This window comes from Diceros bicornis, chromosome 32, assembly GCF_020826845.1.
Source record: "Diceros bicornis minor isolate mBicDic1 chromosome 32, mDicBic1.mat.cur, whole genome shotgun sequence".
In the NCBI taxonomy this organism is placed as follows: Eukaryota; Metazoa; Chordata; class Mammalia; order Perissodactyla; family Rhinocerotidae; genus Diceros; species Diceros bicornis.
Window position 1 is genome coordinate 30888048 of NC_080771.1, and position 18943 is coordinate 30906990.

General features: G+C 56.6%; 1 protein-coding gene across 1 annotated transcript in view; it reads left to right on the forward strand.

Annotated features, from left to right (window-relative positions):
* The first annotated feature begins 3432 nt into the window (after positions 1 to 3432).
* Positions 3433 to 18943, forward strand: part of CMIP (c-Maf inducing protein) — a 241356-nt gene continuing 225845 nt past the window's right edge. The window contains exon 1 of the mRNA XM_058528354.1: positions 3433 to 3990. Coding sequence (XP_058384337.1) covers positions 3691 to 3990 — 300 coding nt within the window. The 5' untranslated portion in view covers positions 3433 to 3690. The remainder of the gene's footprint in view (positions 3991 to 18943) is intronic.

An 18943-nucleotide genomic window follows, 5' to 3' on the forward strand; every position in this document is an offset into this window, starting at 1 on the left:
GGGGCTCTGCAGTGAGTTACATGAGTCCCAATCTAGGAGGCTGGGACTTGACTGTCACCGACTGAGTACCCATGCCATCCCATCTCATCCCGTCCTAAGTTACTGACCCGGTCCTACTGCTTGCACATCCCTAAGCACCAGGATAGGCGAGTTTGATGACCATCAGCGCATATTCATTGAGCCACGACTGTGCGCAAGCACTGGGCTAGCTCTGCTGTCAACTGGGAACTCCTGGTTTCTGCCCCCAACCAACTTTTCTTCCTGCAGCGTCTTGGGGGCTCCATGTCACTGATTTCAAACTACAGTCAAGAAATATTATTCTTTAAAGATGACATTGATTGAATTCAATACTTCCTTCTCGAGCGCCTGCTCTGGAAAACATTACAAAAGAGGTGTGGGAAAAACATGGAATTTGCGGTTAAACAGGATTTCGCATTCAAATCTTGGCTGGATCCCCATAGTTGTCTGACCTTCTCGGAGCCTCAACTTTCTCACCCTTAAGATGGGGATGATAATTCTTGCCTCCTGGGCTGGTTGGGAGGAAGAAATGAGAACAAATATATAAACCCCCCAGCATAGTACCCACACTTGGGTGCTGGTCATTATTATCACATATTCCTACTTAATGTTTACAAATCAACCACTGTATCAAGCATTGCTGAGGATGCCTGGATGTCCCGGAAGAAATCAGGGATCCTTTGCACCCTGGTAAATCTCATTCGGCTGGAGCTGTGTCCCCTGAATGGGGAGAGAGGAGAGTCCGTGGATGTCCCTGAAGTGGACAGCAGCTGCCCTGCCTGCCACTGCCCCCCCCCACCAACTCCGTGACTTCATGCTGGCCCCCAGCACCTCCCTCCTGGGTACTCTTGACAGCCTCCTCACCGGCCTCCCTGCCTCCAGGCTGCTCCTCTGTAAACCTTGGCCATATCATGCTGTAGCCAGTGACAGTATGAAGATGACGTCTGCAAGCCACTCCCCTGCATGGTACACATGGTGGCTCCCTACTGCTCTCAGGGGAAGATCTGGTGCTGGGCCTGCATTTCAGGGCACTGCCTGCTCAGCCCCCGCTCACCTCTTAGGCCTCTGCCCTGCATACCCGGGGCACCTTGCATGGCTTGGCAAATGAGCAGCTTCCTACACAGGCTGACTGCCCTCCCACCTCTTTGCTTTTGTACTGCCATCCTGCCTCCCAGGAGCACCTTCCCCCTCTCCACCTGATTCCTAAACACTTCTTGGAGTTAGGACATGTACTCCAGTGCCACAGCCTGGCTGGGTTAGGCATCCCCTCTCTGTTCCTGCAGCCCCAGCACAGGGTGGTCATTGTCCTTACATTGTCCTAGACTCTGAGCTCCATACCTGGGCCCAATCCTGACTGGCTGAGTGAGCCTGGGAAGTCACTCAGCCTCTTTGTACCCTTATCTGGAAGAGGCGATGGAGATGGCACCTATGTCGCAGGGTGGCTGTGAGAAGGAAAAGTTGTGTGCACGCACAACTCATAGCACGTAGGAAGTGCTTAGGACACTGTGGCTATTATAGGAAGTACTCCTGCAACCGGCATACAGCAGGAGCTCAATAAAGGTTTGAACAACTGACCTAACCCCATCCCTTAAGGGCCTGGGGGACTTGGTCACAACCATCTCCTGCACCCACATCTATATCATGAGGTGGGGGTTTGGGTTTGCCTCTTTTCTTGCTTGATGGTTTTCTCAAGGCTGTTGAAGTTCAGAACTTGATGGAAATACCAGGAAATTGTGGAGTAGATGAATTCCCTCTTTTCTCACCTAATGCTGCCTCCCCAGGCCCACGAGGAGAAAGCAGCCCTGCCATCTCCTGGGCAGGCTGGCAGTGAGTCTTGTTGGGTGAGGGACACGTGCTGGGCCCTGCCTTCCACTCCATGCCCCCAGACCTGACCAGGCTCAGGGAGAGGGTCTTTCTGGGAGCACCTCCGTCTTGTCTGTTTCTGGGAGAGAGTGGGGAGGGGATAATCCCCACCCCAGGGACGCTGTGGATATCCTGCATATTCACGATGCAATCCAGCACAAGCTTCACACACTCGTGTGTTCACCACAGAGGCATCCGCACTCAACAGAGAGGCAGAAATCTGGGGTTTAAACGGTATTCGTTGCAGAAGCGTGTGGACATGAGAAAGCCTGGCCGAGGAACTGAGCATTTGCTGGGTGGCTTTAGGTGTGTTGCTCCTGATGGCAGAAAGGGAACATTATTGTTTCCAAGTTGGAGTCCCTGACTGACACTGTGGTTCATTCCACAAGGGTGCTTCCAGTATGACTCTCTCCCTGATCTTGTGCTCGGCCTGGGGATGCAGAGACCAGCGACCAGGTCCGGGTCTGAGGGGAGAGGTAAGGAGCTGCCGGGGTGCAGGCAGAGGAGGGGGTGGCCCAGTCACTTTGGGGGGGACTTTGTTGTCTAGGTTCCTAGAAGGGGCAGAAGGAAGGAGGGGGGCTGGGGAGCCTGTCCCCGTCCCGACTCCGCCCCCCCCTCCGCTCCCCAGGCGGCTTGAGGACCCCAAGGGCCAAGGGGAGCAGCCATCTGTAAAAGGCCAGGGGGCCTGCAGAGTCCCCCAGGCTGAGACAGGCAGTGTGGGCTCATTATCCGGATAATTGAGGGGACATGTTGAATTCGAGGAAACGTCCCTGTCTTATGGCTCCACCTGGCCAGCCAGGTGGGCAGCCTGAGCTGTGGAGGCGGTGTCAGAGGTCAAGCGGCCCAGCCCCACCCCTCCGGCCCGGCCCGGCCCGGCCCCGGTCCCTGCCCAGCCCCGGTCCCTCGGGTTTGCACCTGGCTGCACTCGGCCGTCCGCGGAGACATGTTTCGGGACGCTGATAGTGCTGATCCGGGCCGGCCGGGGTGGAGTGCGGGGGCCGCGGCGGGGCTCCCGACCGGTGCGGCCCGAGGGCCGCGAGGCTCGGCACCGACCTGGGCACCGGCGGGGGCGCGGCCGGCTGGCGTGACGTCACGCGCCCCGCCCCCGCGGCCCCCGCCCACCCCCCAGATTCCGGGCGGGGCCGCCGGGGCCTGCCGGGGCTCGCCCGCCCCAGCCCCCTCCCCAGGGGCCGCCCCCTCCCGTCGGGCCGCGCCTCGGCCCCGCGCGTCCCCGCCCGGCGGCCGACTCCGCCTGCGAGAGGCCGAAGCCGCGGCGGCCGCCGCCGTTGCCGCCATTGACGTCAGAGGGGCGGGCACATGACCCCGCGGGGACCAATCGCGCGGGCGCCGAGCGGCTTCTGCAATCTCTCAACTGAGCCGGCCCCCGCGGCCCCCGCCGCACACTCGCCCGCGGACGGCCGCCCAGACACACGTACTGTACACACGAGCGGCGGCGGGGCCAGACACGCCCGCCCGCCCGCGCGGCCCCGCTCCCGCCGCCGGCCCGGCCCCGGCCCCGGCGCTGCCCGCGTCCCCGCCCGCCCGCCGCCCGCCGCCCGCCGAGCCGGTCCGGCCGCCGCGAGCATGCACCCGACGAGCTAGGAGGAAGCGGAGCCCGCGGGAAGGACCGAGCGCCGGTCGCGCCAGCGCCGCCCGCCCGGGCCCCTCCCCTGCGGGCGCCCCCGGCCCCACACCCCCCACCTGCCTGGGCGGTGGGGGGGTGCGGGCCGCCGCTCGGGGGCCCCGCCGCCCCGGCAGCCGGGACAGCCCCGCTCCCCGCCCCCGGCGCCCGCCCCGGCCCGGCCGGCCATGGATCTGACCAGCAGCTCGGGCGGCGGCGGCGACCCCCGGCAGATCGAGGAGACCAAGCCGCTGCTGGGGGGCGACGTGCCGGCCCCCGAGGGCACGAAGATGGGCGCCGTGCCGTGCCGCCGGGCCCTCCTGCTGTGCAACGGGATGAGGTACAAACTGCTGCAGGAGGGCGACATCCAGGTCTGTGTCATCCGGCACCCGCGGACCTTTCTCAGCAAGATCCTCACCTCGAAATTCCTGAGGCGCTGGGAGCCCCACCACCTAACGCTGGCCGACAACAGCCTGGCGTCCGCCACGGTGAGTCGCTCTGCGCGGCGGCGGCGCTGCACCCCCGCGCCGCCCCGCGGGGCCCCGGCGCCCCCTCCCACCGGCCGCCCCCTGCCTGCGCCGCACCTGGAGCCCCGGGGGCGCCCCGCTCCTGGCCTGGGCTCCGGGCTGGGTTGTGGAATCCGAAGCTCTGCCTCGCCGGCGGGCTCGGGGAGACCCTCAGAATTCCGGAGAGGATCCGGCCCACCCCAGGCAGAGCATTCGGGGACCTCCCGGGCCCCGCGCTCGTGTTCTTACGGATGGGACCGTGGGATAGACCCGGGGCTGGGCCCTGATGGTGGTGGGGGTTCCCTTTCTGAAAGCCCGCGGCCCATCTGGATCTGCGTTGGAGGGGAAAACAAAACAACCAAAAAAAAAAAGAAAAACCGACAACCTCAAAACCCCGAAACCCAAAGAATTTCCAGAAGCCAATTCCTTTCTTTGCTCTACACGTCTTTTTCCTGCCCGGGCTGGCAGGCAAGACTGGGTGCTTCCCATTCTGAAAAATCTCTTTCGCACACTGGGAGGTTGGAAAGGGGGGGAGGGGCAGGGGTCCTGGACTGTCTCCTCCCCACCGAGGGGCGGTCAAGTTCTAGCGTGGAAGCTGGCCTGTGGGGCTTCGGTCTTGCATTGTCTGTGAAGTGTGTGTGTACGTGTGTTTTGTTGCTGGAGGTTTTATTTTGTTATTGTTTTTAAATATATGGCTGGGACTGGGTTAGCTGGACGAGAGGGAGAGAAGTCATTGATCTGTTTCTGAAATCAAATTTGCAAGGTGGAGGAAGACAGCTGTGGGGGTCGCAGCGTGGGGGGTGGCCAGCAGGAGGCTGAACAGTATGCTTTGTGTTTTGAAACAAGGACACTTTAAAGCCCCAGCTCTGCTTGGGCCTGAGCCTTGCTGAGGGGGTCCTGTCCTCTGTGGAGAGGTGGCAGGTCTTCCCCAGAATGCACACCCCCCTGGGGCTGCTGTGATCCTGTTTACTAAGCACTGTCGGGGTGCGGGGGCAGAATCCACTGCCTGCCCACACCTGTGCCAAGAAAACCCAGCCAGGAAACAGGGTGTCGCTTACATGGCATGTCACAAACGTGTAGCGTGTGTAGACATTTCCCCCCAGCATCCATGTTCCCTTGTCAGGGTGTCACAGGCCGTGACACACACACCAAAGAATGGGGAGGGGTAAAAGTTAGCAGAAGAAATCGTACTCCTCGAAACAGCCCCCCCCCTCCGGAGCGCATTGAAACACACGAGGACTTTTATTCTGAATTTTGGGTCCGACGTGCTTAGAACACCTATTTTTTCTTTCCTGTGGGCACGTTGGTGCAGTATCTGCAAAGCCTGCTTCCTCGGGGAGGATCGCTGGTTGCCGTGAAGCGGTCCAGTCCCAGTTTCAGGCTCGTGCATGTTCTTAAACCCATCTGAACCACAGGCCTCGCGTTTGGCTTTTCATTTGGTGGAGGGAGAGCCTCAGAAAATTCGCCAGCGCCCAGTGTTTCAGATTCGAGGAGGAACTTGTGCCCTCACTTGTTCCCTGCCTGGGATCAGGAGCCCCCAAATCTGGCTTCACAATTGTCCTCTGGCTCAAGAGGACATTATTTTTTTTCTGCCACCCCTCAAAATGAAGGAGAGTGGGGGGGGGAACGATTGAGATGCACCGTGACCCTCCGTGGGAAGGACAGGCCAAGCTCCTGGGCTCCCCTGAGAGAAGCCGGGAGCCTGTGCTCTGTTGCTGCTGGCCACGTTCTGGTGGAAGCCACCTTTGGGGGCTCCAGGCCCCCCTGACTTACCTCTGATTGTTCAAGAGGTGTAGATGAGAGAGAGAGGAAGGTAAGAGAGACTGAAGCCGTGTGCTGGTTTCTTAAGCAGCCAAAGGCCCCGGCACCACCTTCACCAGCTGAGGTGGTGGCTCCTTCAGAGCTCGGCCCCTCTGGAGACGAGCAGAGATTCTCAGGACTGGGGACTGAGGGCCAGCCATGCAACAAGATTTGTCTCAGCAGAGCCTTGCTCTGGATTCTCAGGACTGGGGACTGAGGGCCAGCCATGCAACAAGATTTGTCTCAGCAGAGCCTTGCTCTGGCGTTGGGAAGCGTGGAAGAAGGAACTACGAGCAGGTGTCCAATGGGCTGGCATAATCCCCCTTCCTCCGTCTGTTGTCACCAAGCCCCGCAGGCAGGGTGGGGGGTGTCCTTAAATCTCCCCATGGTGGGCTGCGGTGGGTTGCATGGCTCTCCGTGCCAGCGCCTGAGAGTGTGGAGGGCGGCTGCTAAGGGCAGGCCTGGCCACGGTGGTGGCTTCCAGGAGGGAGGGGTGGGGTTGGGACTGCCACCGGGGACCTTGTCCCATCATGAGACACCTGGTTGGTGTCCAGGCCCTGGGGAAGCAAAGCTGCCCCTCAGGGGTTTCCCTGAGGCCTGGGCGTTATGTAATCTGTCAGCGTTTCCTAGTGCGGCCCAACACTCTATTGAGAAACATCAGCCCAAATGAAACAAAGGTGAATTTGAGTGCAGTTCACTACAACAGAAAGCCCTGTGCAGCCCTGTGGCTTTGCAGAGTCCCCTGGCCCAGCCTCGAGCTGGTGAGATATCAAGTATGTTTCGTATTGGGTCATATCCTTCTGTGAAATGTGTATCATCCATATATGAAGCTGTCTACACAGCCCAACCCAGAACCATCTGGTAATTATCTGGTTAATTGTGTGGGCTTCAGGAACAAGACTCAGAGTGATTGATCTGGATTCAAAGCAATAAACAAACCAAATACACTCTTTTGCCCAAACCCTCTTGTCTTCGGAGTCTGTCTACACTGATCCAATTAACTGGATTGTTGTCAGAGATAAAGACCAGGCTTCCAGGATCACAGCTGTTTTAGGCTGGGGTGGAAGCATACCAGGGCTCCCAGGCCCACCTGGTGGGCGGCTCCAGCTGGGTCCATCCCTCAAGTGGACCCCTATGGGGAGCTGGGCTCAGTGGGCTGGGCCGGCAGCCTTGCCCTCGGCTTGGCTGTAAACGTCACCGTCTGTGGGGTCAGGTTGGAGCTTGCCCCTGTGCCTGTTACTGATTAAATCCTTGCAGGCCAGCGGTGTCCCTGACGTGGCCTGTGACAGCGCGGGGCCTGATGCACTCTGTGCTTGAGACTTTGGATCCTGAACGCTCATAAACAAAGAAGGAAACACAAAGGCGACGGCGACCTGGCTGATGTGTGAGGGGTGATGGGGAGTCACCCGCCCCCTCCCCAGGGTACACAGGGCCGTACCTTGCGGAGGAAGGGCCCGCCTGCCCAGGCTGTGGCCTGGACGTGGTGCCTTATTCCCCTTTTGCATCCAGACTTCCCAGTCCCCAGGCCCCCCTGGGCTTTCCATGGTGGCCGCTGACCATGGTGTCAGTTGTAGCCAACAGCCAGGAGTTCTGCAGAAGCAGCTGGGTCCGCGAGACCAGAATCCGTTCTGCTGTGCTCAGGTCTGGTTGAATTTGATCACCCGCTAGACGTGTTTGTCCGCTGGAAGAGGGCTTTGTCTGTGGGCTTTGTCTGCTCTGCACCGAAGAAGTACAAATAAGCCGCTTACCTTTTATTTCACCTTATTTTTTTACATGCTGCACATGGCATCTCAGAATGGTGGGCCCAGCCCAAAGTCCTTTATTCGTTGACCAGAGAGAGGTCAGAGCACAGGTGACCGTAGCCGCCTTTATTCTCTAGTCTTAATTCATCAATGACTTGTTTTTAAATTTTCACCATTCTGCTGCTCTGATTGAAATGTTTCTGGGCTTTTGTCTTGGAGAGGGAAAGAGAAGTCACCTTAGTTCCCGTTGGTTTCTTCAGTTTGGTGTTTTCTTGGGGAGTACCCTTCTGAACTTGGACTTACGCTTACCGAGTGTCAAGTGCTGAGCAGAGAGTTCATCCTGATGGCGCGGATTCCACTTGAGAATTAAAGCCTGTGTCCTCCAGAGCAGTCGTGAGCCCCACCGGAACGCGTCGGCGTGCGTGTGTGTGTGCACGTAGGTTCACTTTTGTCATTTGCGCTGTTCTTCCTTGTGCCCGTCCTTCCCGCCGTTGATTTATGTGATGTTTTTTGTGGCCGTAAGTAAACACAAGAAATTTTTTTCCTTTCACTGTCATTTGTCATAAGATTTTGGAGTATATCAAGTTTGTTTCCCGGATAACTTGTCTGATTGGTGGAGGGGAGGGGCAGAGACAGAATAGGAGAAAAAAATCTCAATTCTCTGTGAACAGCAAACGTGGTCTGCCTTCCCTAGGGTGTAATAAAGAAGTGCATTCTAAGGAGGGAGTAAGTTTTGATGCTGCCATTTGCCTGGTGCAATCTGAGACACCCTTTCTGGCCACGGGCAGGATTGTGCCAGTCCAGGTACAAAGCTTTCACTGCTCGTGGCGGGGCTTTGCTGCCGAGCTGGTGATGGAGATGGGTGTGTGCCACCAGCTTGCTCCGTGGCCCCCAGGTGGCTTCTGCACGGCGTTGCCTGCTCCTCGGTGCTGGCCTGTGCGCTCATTGACTCACCTGCAGTGGGAGAGGGCATTTCTGGGGCACCGTGTCCGGTGAGGCTTAGGGGAGCCTGGTGGCCATGTGTTCCTAAAAACCAAAGCAATCTCAGAGCACCTTGCCGCCGGCCTTGGCAGCCGGGCAGCCTTTTTCCAGGCCAGCCAGGCTCCACCTGCGTGGATGGCACCCCCTTGGTGTTTTGGCAGAGTGGACGTGTGAGATGGTCGAGTTATGTCTTTGATTAAAGGATTAAATGAGATTAAGTGAGGCAGCCTAATGGTTTAGGGTGTCTCCACCGTAGTGCAGAATAAACTCTGGATTTGCTGTCAGTTGGCGCCGAGTCTGGATTCCGAGGTTACAGCTTCCTGGCTGTGTGACTTTGGGTACATTGCTTTCCCTTGCTGGGCCTTGCTTTCTCTCCATCTGGAGGGTGGGAAAATCCTACCTCATTTGCAGGGTTGCTGTAAGGATTGGAGAGATTTCAGATCAACACCTAGTAGGACAGCCAGCACAGAGTAGGAGTAAGACAAGGGGCCAGCATTCCAATTCGTGTTTTCCTAATTGCCCTGAGAGAGCTTCATGAAATTCTGCACAAATGGAAGGAATTATTGCTATTTAAAAACAGGCAGTCTCCAGAGAAACGTCTCATGAGATGAGCAGTGCGTTTGGGGAAGTTAGGGGTATTTAGCAGATCTGGTATGTATGAAGGCAATGAAATTGTTGAAAGCAGTTTAAGAAAAATTCCTCAGGGGGCACAGTCTAGTTTCTTTAAAAAAAAAACACAAAACTTACGTTTTTTTTGAAGATTGAAACAGAAATGCACACATCAAATAAATTCAGATAGCACAACAAGGCGTAAAAGGAAAAATGAGGCTTCTCTCTTACTCCATGCCCTTGTAGCCCCTAGTTCTCCTCCTCGGAGGCAAGCCCTTCACCCATTCCTTGTGTATCTTTGCTGACCGTTCTGGGCATTTACATACAGTTCTGTGCCGTTACTGGTCATTGGATAGTTTATTTTGGAGATTATTCTAGATCTGTGCACATGCAGCTGCTTTGGTTTTTTTCACTGCTGCGTAATGTTCCATGATAGAGGGGCACCATAGTAATGTAGGAAGACCATCCCCTATTGCTGGACAGAAAAGTTAGTCCCAATCTTTTGCTGTTTCAAACAAGATACTTTCCATTTTTATTCAGTGGAGTTGTTTCTGTTTTGATAACTTGAATGTTTTTTGCTTGCTTCTTTGATGGGTATTAAAATATTTAGTCCCAGAGTGCTTTGCAAGGGCGAGCTGACTCTCCTCAGAGAGGGGAAGGGCAGTGTTGCTTGAAGTCATTGCTGCCTGGGGTCAGGTTTCGGCCTGGCTGAATGTCACCAGCCACGGAGCCCCCTTGGAGAGTCTGGCTGCCTGGCCCCCCCAGGGGCTGCATACAGGTGAGCAGGGGGCTCTGACCGGTCACGCTGACCCCTGCCTGGAGGATGAGTGTCGGCTCGGCCCAGGATGGCTGTTTCCTGCTCCACCTGAGAGCATCGTTTTTGTCCTCAGACTTCCTGCTTCCCCAAGATGGAAGCCAGGCCACCCGGCCCTGTGGTAGAGAAAAGGAGGAAGTGAGAACGTCTCTTCCCCACTCCTGGCTCTGGTGACAAGGCACCTAGTGCATTGAGCGCAGCACCGAGGTGCTATGTGCGTTTGAAAGGAAGCTTCGCTGACATCAGCAGAGCCATAGCAAAGGGTGATGAGGCATGTGTGTATGCGCGCGTGTGCATCTGTGCATGCGTGTGTGCGCGCATGTGTTTATAGGGGGGAGGTGTCCATGTGTATTGAGGGAAAGGGTACCACAGAGAAAACATTTCTGGTGCTGAAATTGGTCCTGGTGTTCAGTAGCCATTTCTTTTTTTTTTTTAAAGATTTTTAAAATTTATTTTCCCCCCAAAGCCCCAGTAGATAGTTGTATGTCATAGCTGCACATCCTTCTAGTTGCTGTATGTGGGACGCGGCCTCAGCATGGCCGGAGAAGCGGTGCGTCGGTGCGCGCCCGGGATTCGAACCTGGGCCGCCAGCAGCGGAGCGCGCGCACTTAACCGCTAAGCCACGGGGCCGGCCCAGTAGCCATTTCTTTATCCCTGCCACATGCAAAGCGTTTAAACCAGTGTCTGGTCTGTACAGTGAGGTGGATGGAGGAGAACAGCCAGACCAGCGGAGGGTCGGGCAGGCGAGCTTGAATCCTGCCCCTGCAACTTCCTAGCTGGTGAGTACCCTTGGGCGGGTTACCTAACCCCATCCTTATCTATGAAATTTGGATTATGGGGACTTCCTTTTAGCATTGATGTCAGGGTTGGGTGAGGTAGGGCATGGCAGTACAGTCACACATTCATTCAGCAAAGAAATATCACTGTTCTAGGCACTTTGACGAAAACAAGTCCCATGCCCTCCTGGAGCCTGTGTTGGTGGGGTGAGTGACAGCTAGTAAACCACCAAGCAAATAAATATAAAATCCATCTAGTTGTGCCAGGGGCCCTGGAGAAGACAAAATAGGCAGGTGGGCTGCTTTGCACATGATGGTCAGGATGGAGGCGATATCTGGGGGGAGAGCATCCCAGGCAGAGAGAATGGCAAGTGCAAAGGCCCTGAGGCTGGATCATATTTAGAAATCACCCAGGAAAGTGGCTGGCACTTAGTAAATCCTCTATAGTCGTCATTACCCCTGCCTTCCAGGAGCTGTTATCATCTGTTAAAACAAATTTATGAGCACCTAGAATATGCTAGGTTCTGGACGTACAGGCAGCTCCCTGCCCCCTGGTGCTTCTGTTCTAGTGCTTCTGGGTGGGGGCTGTGTGTGTGTGTGTGTGTGTGTGTGTGTGTTTTATTTAACCTGGCTCCCTCCCAGTAAATAGTGAAGAATAGCTTTGCAGCAATGCTTTGCGAGACTGTTAAATTACAAAGCCCAGCCAAACTTTTAAAAACCAGCTCCCTTTGTCCATACCATGTTACAAGGGTCCTAGGGCCTAGAACACAGTAAGCATTGAGTTCGCCTCTGGCTTCTTGCCGGTGGGGAAGCAGTGAGGGGAAGTGTGTTGCCCAAAGACCCTTACAAATGACTCAGGAGTGGGACTGGGATTCATACCCAGGACTCCTGCCTCCCAGCACCTTCCAGCACCTTCCAGTGCCTTCCTTTGTCGTTGGCTCTGCTGCTTTCAAGCTGCTATCAGAAATGATATGAGCCGATCCAGTGTATAAACAGATTGGGCTGAGTAACCTCACTTTGGAGGGAAGCGGAAGAGCTGGATCCTCCAGTCCCTGGGTGGGTGGACATGCAGGACTTGGGCAGGGCAGCAGATGCTTCCCTGGGGCTGGGCTGGTCTGGCTCAGGTGGGGTCATCACAAGACGGCAGATAACACTGGAACTTGGAGCACTTTCTTGGGTGTCCTGGGCCAGTCCCGAGGTCTTGGAGCCCCAGGAGAGCTGCAAATAGGAGCACACAGTCTGGGGAAAACCCAGGCCTGGCCCCAAGGCCTCCCATTTTGGCTCACCGTCCAGCCCAGGTGAATCTGATTGCTGGTGTGTGCCAGCGTGAGGCTCAGCGGGGCGGTGGAGCCATCCGTGTGGATGGGGTGGGGTGTTAGTTGGGGTAGGCTGACTGCTCTAACAACCAGCCCCCAGACCTGGTGGCTTCACACAGCACGGTTTACTTCTTGCTCACATCTCTGGCCAGAAGGGGATGGGGAGAGGGAGTGAGCACCAGGCGGAGCCGTTTGTAGATCTTGCCGCCCCCTTGGCCACGGCTCAGTCATGTGCTTCCCCCGAGTGCAGGGGAGGCTGGGGATGGGGGTTGGTTGTGTCCAGGAGAAAGGAGACCCTGGAGTGATGATGACTCCTGCGCCAAGACCGTTGGGAGACCGCTGTGGTCTGGAGGTCTCCAAGGTACCAGCAGCCGAGCTGCTTCCCTGGAAAGGAAATTCAAACAACACAGTCTCTTCTGGCTCCTGGGTCTGAGCCTGATGGCAGGTCAGGGAAGTTTGCAGTCTCCTGTCTAGTGGGGAATAAAATAGGATAAGGGACTCTGGCGAGAGGTGGAGCCATGCACTCCTGATCACAGTGACATTCATGGTCTCCCTGCCGTGTGCCAGGCACGGTGCTCATTTGATTTTCCGAACAGTGCTATGGGGGAAAACATTCCTTTGCAAATTTGTTAAGTGAGTTCAGGGGACTGGTGTTGGAAAGTGAATGCCAGGTATGTGTAAAGGGTAAGCACCAGGTACTGAGTTTGTGAATTGAGGACCAGATACTATGTGCGCAAAGGGAATGCTTCCAGGTACCCTGCATTTGCAAATGAGTGCTGCCAGGTACTGCCCTTACCAGGTGAGCACCCCCAGGTGCTGGCTTACAAATAGAGTGCTCCCAGGTACTGCACTTGCAAAGTCACACATGATATGACTCTCCAAAGGCTCACAGTTAAATTGGGGTACTCTACACTTTATGACACTATAGAGCAAAGCACATCTCCTCAGAGAAGTTTGTGCCTTGCCCTGCTGTTTGGAGGGAGGAAGAAGTGCTGCCCCAGGGGCACGTGGTTTCAGCAAGGACTTCATAGGAGACACATCTGGATGGACAGAGGTAGGATAGAGACTGGCAGGGATGGGGACTGGGGCTGGGAGGGGGCAGAGGGAGCCATGAGCAGAGGAAGAGAGGCCAGAGCCGCGGGGGCACGTCTGAGTGGTCCATGCCATTCTCCTGAGTGGTGGGCACCAGAAGAGAGTGTGGGAGATAAAGATGGAGGCAGGATCGCTTCCCAGAGTGGGGGCCACGAGTAGGGGGTGAGGCTAGTGCTATTTGAGCCGGGAAGGCCCTGATCATGACACAGACGGGGTACTGGCCGCTAGTTGGGAGCCCGGGATGGCCCTGAACGGAAGCTTCAGGAGGGCAGGGAACTGAGTTACCCAGGCCGGGCATTAGTCACAATATTGACCACTGTAGCAGGCACTCACTCGCATTCCTTCTGCCAGGAGCTGTGCTCGGTGGTAAATTGGTGATCCTACAACAGCCCAGCGAGATGCTGTTACTCTCTCCATTCTACAGATGGGGACACTGAGGCTGTGCCTCTCAGCAGACATTTTTTTGGCTAAATGAATGGATGACTGAGTGAAGGAAGGAAGGAATGAGGCTGCCGCAAGTGTCTAGCTGGGAGGTCCCTGCTGTTGAAGGGGCGAGGGAAGAGCCACGTTCAGACCTCCGCCCTCCACTTCCTTGTAACCCTCATGTCTCTGGCCTTCCTTGTGACGGGTGTGCTACACCACTCCCTCCAGGGCTGCCGAGGCTGAAGGAGAGAGTCCGTGCATCAGGCCTACGAGTTGCCTGGCACGTGGCGTGCACAGGTAGCCTCTAGGGTGGCCCCCAGGTTCCTGGCCACTGCCGTTCCCACGAGGCTGCTAGGCTCGGCTGGCTGGCCTGGAGCTCCTGACGGGCTTCTCCCGGAGGCCTCTGGTGCTTTCTGAGTCCCAGGCCTGAAACCTTTGACTCACAGGGCTCCCCTTCTGGAACTTTCCTTCCTAGAGGCCTGGTGGGAAGGTCCAGCCCAGCCCTGCAGCTCTTGAGAAGGTGGCCCCGTCGGGCCGAGCCCCGGGACAGGAGTGGTGCTCTGCTTTGTGTCTGCAGTGGGATCTGGGGCAGCAGGCTGTGGGGTGGTGGGGGCGGGGCCGCCCTGCTGGAAAGGGGAACAATGGCTTATTGGCATCTGTCTCTTGCTCTGCGTGGTTTGTGTTTCACGACCCTGTGCCTGAGTCTTGCTCTGGGGGTGGGAAAAGGAACGAGCTTGAGCTGTCCCAGCAGTCCATGGCTACTGGGCTTGGGGATCCAAGCAGGGTCGGCCTGCAGGGTCAGACGGGTCAGGACGGGGAGGGGGTGACCGCAGGACAACAGTGATCATTTCCTCCAGCCGTGCCGAGGCCCTTGGACGTTTCTGTGCATTTAATCCTCACTCTAGCCCCTGAGGCTCCACTGTACAGATGGGGAAACTGAGGCCCTGAGACTTTCAGGTTACATAACTGGAACCCCAGCAACCTGGCTCCAGAGCCAACAGCCATCTCCACAGATGTCACGATGCTCCTTGCTGGCATTTGAGCACAGGAGCCTGGGCATTGAAGACTGGTCATCGTCAAGGTAATGATAACAAAGGCTGACACTCACACAGTGCTTATTGGTCTGAGCCCTTCACGTGGATGAGCTCATTTAATCCTCGTGCTGTCACTGCCCCCATTTTACAGATGAGCAAACTGAGGCCCGGAGAGGTGAGGTCACTCCTTACCCAGCTGGTAATGGTGGAGCTGGGATTTGAACCCAGGCTGTCTGATTCCAGCGTGTAACTGTGCTCTGTGAGCAGGACTCAAGAGCAGAGGGTCAGAAAGGCCCCAGGTGGCCGGAGCTGGTTCCCTGCTGAGAGGAGGGCCTCGCAGAAGGGGGAGGGTGTGGAAGACAGAGCATTTCACCCTGGGTGGTCCGGCTGTCTTCCTGCAGACCCATCTCCAGAAGAGCCTGGTGGAGGTTTGCTTCTCACCTGTCCCTGTTGATCTTGAGATAGTGGCCTCAGCCTCTCAGAGCCTCAGTTTCCCCACCTAAGATGCCCTGGCCCTGAGGAGCTGCCCGTCAGGCTGTGACGACTTGACCGTGGCAGGCATGGAGTTCGGAGTCCCCCTCGGAGCGCGCCCTGCCTGCTGTCCGGCTCGGCTCTCCGCATCCGGCGCTCTGGGGCAGCACCTCTGCCCCCGTCTCAGGGAAGGCCGCCGGCCCCTGGAGCCTTCTCCGACCCCCAGTGGGAGAAGGGCCCGCTGCCCCGCCAGGGGGCACTTCCCGGCTGGGTGGCAGTTGCCTCTTCACCAGTCTGTCATCTCTGCTAGCTGTTCACCTCTGCACTTGTAAAATAAAACAAAAATAATCACACAGGAATGAAGATGATCTTATACAATAAAGAAGGAACCCGTTCTCCCATAATCCCACCACCCAGAGATCACCCATAGGAGCATTTTGGGGTGTGGCCATCTGTGCTTTTTTCCCAGATGAGTACAGGTGACACACATGGGGTCGTGGGCACAGCGTATAGGGATTAGGTCTTATTCATAACTGCGAAGCCGTTTCATACATTATCTCAAAGTGTTTCCACTTTGGCCCTATTGATATTGGGGCCCAGATCATTCTTTGTCGGGGGCCATCCTGGCCGTTGTAGGCTGTTGAGCAGCATCCCTGGCCTCAGCCCCTAGATGCCAGGACGCTGCTCCCCGCAGTTGTAAGAGCCCAGCATGCCCACAGACATTGCCACGTGTCTCCGGGGGCAACACCGCTGGTTGAGAACCCTGTGGTGCCTGCCCCGAGAGGTCCCATTTGACAGAGCAGGCCCTGCTGCCGGCTGGCCTGGGGCAGAGCTGGGAGCTCGGGCTCCTGCCCCCCACTCACCTTGCTTCTTTGGACCTGTGCAGAGGCGGGAACGAAGAACTCCATGGGGGCTGCAGGAGCCAGATCCCTGTGTCTGGTGTGGCGTGGGGCTGAGAGCCGGCAGGGCCCCAGAAGGAAATCCTGCTGGCCAGGACATGAGCATGCTCCCCACACCTTTGATCCCTCTGATTGGCCCCCCTGCTGTCCCTGCCTTCACTGATGACTCAGGACTTCAGAGATCTGGGTTGTTAAAAGGGGAATTGCATCATGCCAATAAAAAAAAGAAAGGGAGAGAAAAATTAGCGTTAGAAAGTTTTCGAGTGGGGAATATGACTTTGTAACCTGCTTCTCGCATCCTATCTGAATTAAAGCATTTTTGGGGGGAAGGAATGCAGACAGGAGTAGGAAGTGGGCCACCTGGCTCTGTGGCTTTTCTAAAAAGGCCTTCATCTGCTTGACTCAAGTGCCCCCAAGGCCGTGCATTGGGTCCCTCTGCATTTTGGTGCTAGTTGAACCATACCACCAGAAAAGATATAAAAAGGAAGCTTCTGGAATCTGTGTGGGTCCTGCCAGCAGGTGCGGTGAAGGGGTGAGGGTCTTAGGCCAGAGAACGTTGCAAAGAGCAGGGGGCTGGGGGCTCTTCCAGTGCCCCAGTGGTGAGCAGGGTGCCCTCTGGCCCAAGAGAGCCCAGCCCCGGCTGGACCTCAGCCCCCACCCGCCCCAGCCAGGTGTGCTTGTGTAGGGCACAGCCTGCTCAGCCCCCACCCGCCCCAGCCAGGTGTGCTTGTGTAGGGCACAGCCTGCTCAGCCTTCAGGGCAGCCTTGCTCGAAGGCGCCTGCGCTGCGGACACCCTGCCCCTCCTTTGAAACCCGGGGTGGAGGTGGAGGCGCTCAAGTGCCTGCCTCCTGGGTCTGTCCTTCTCTAACGGGACACTTGTCCCCATAGGCAAAGTGGTTACGGGTGCTGGCCAGTGTTTTTGGATTCAGACATTCATATCAGGCCGTGTAACCCCAGTGGTGTGGTCCCGCTCTCAGTTTCCTCTTCTGTCGCTGGAGATAACAGTAGCCACCTCCCGTTCTGTCCCAAGAATGAAGGAGATAACACGTGGAGAGTGCTGCCGGTCGGGCCTGGAATCGGAGCTCAGTAAATGCCCGCTCCGTCAGCACCACAAATCGTCTCCTGGCTGCTGCTTCTGCCCACCTGCATCCCAGCTTCCTGCCCGGCTGCGACCTTCTTGAAGGCAGGTGCTTTTCATCCAGGAATACCCGATGTCGGTACGGGCCTTCGGCTGAATGTACTTGATGGGGCATCTGGGGGCCCTGGCATCGCAGGCTGTGCAGGGACAGGAACGTAACTTAAGTTTCCAGGAAACCCTGGCCGTGTCTGGTGACCTGGAGCTGTCCGGGAGAACCTCTAGGGTGAGCCTGTGACCTGGCACTGTGACCTGGGCACCAGGACTGGAATGGACCCACAGCCCTGGCCCCAGGTCCAGCCACCACGTGGCTGGAGCAAGAAGGAAACCCGCAGTGGAGAGAATTAAGATATTATTGGTGGTTTTCACCTCAGCTTTCAGCAGCAGGGCTTGGGAAATAAGATTTTGATCTTGGAAAATATGATTTAAAAACAGAATTGAAAGTCGCTTTTATTTTCTCAACGATATTGCCCCTGACATATGCACAGGGCCTGGTCTGATGGTGGCCTCTGGTCTGAGCGTGCCAGTGGAAAGACCACCCACGGCCCTTCCACGAGGCACACCTGTGTCTATTTTGCAGCCCCCCCCCCCCCCCCCAGCATGCTTTCCATCTCTGATGCCCTACTTAGGTCTATGATGGTGGAGACCCCCGTCTAGACAGAGCCCAGGAAGCCTTTCTTCTCTTGGGGTAGCTCACTATGTCTTCTTGGTTTTGCTCATACTGTGGTGGTGACCCTGCTGCCAGAGGAGGGGGCTTCTTCCTCAGAGCCCTGCCCTGCCCATGCTCAAAGGCCGAGAACTAAACCCACTGATGGGTGGCTCTCTGGAGCTTGAGTCTGGTTGTTCCATCCCAGTGTTCCCGTCCCAAAGTGGGAGGAGGTTCCTCTCCTTCCTGTTGGATGAGAACTGGGAGCTCTGAGTCTCCACTGGGCCCCTCTGCGGAGATTTCTAAAAGGTGGGGTCTGGCCCCCTGTCCATCCCAGGATTAACACTCCATTCTTATCCACGCTTCTCTGTGCCCAGGACCTGGCCATGTGGCCCTCATCGGCGGGCTTCTGTACCTTCTGGCTTCCAGGTGGATTTGGCCAGTGGGGACACTGGAGGGAGATGGAGGCCCTCGGCTCCTTCCTTCAGGGTTGCCGTGGGTGGGCAGTGTCCCTCAGCCACAGCTCCTGTCACCCCCCCCACCTAGGCTTCTGTAACTGCTCCTTCCCCTTGTCCCTTCAGGACTAGGGGTCGGAACACATGGGGGAGAAATGGGTGACCAACTGTCCTGGCATGCCTGGGACTGTCCCAGTTGTTTGCACCCAAGTCCTGTGTCCCAGGAAACCCCTCAGTCCCAGGCAGACTGGGACAGTTGGTCACCCCAGGTAGAAAAACATCCCTGTGCTTTCCCGTGCCCTGCGCACACCTTGGTATGTTGTCCTTTGTTACGGTTTCTTCAGATTACACCATTTCGTGTCTGCCATCTGTTTCTTCCCAGGGCCCAGCTGAGACACCGGGAGCTTCAGGAGGGCAGAGTTGTTTTCAGAGCCTCTTCCCTTTTAGAGTTCATTGTAACCAAATGGGCCGTAATGCTGAACACAGGGAAAAAGTAATTAATCTCTTGCACTTGGACTCTTTTCTGAAAATATGCCCCCTTCAGAGACAAGTGGTGATGACGATGAGGATGAGGACGATGGTAACAGTGGCCCTTAATTTGCCCGCCTACTGTTGGCTTGTCATTGTGGTGAGAACTTTGGTGCACTGTTGTGTTTAATAATTATGACAGTCCTGTGAGGATTTTCTAGGGTGGGGGCACTGAGGCTTAGCGAGGTGAATTAATTTGCCCAAGGCTCAGGA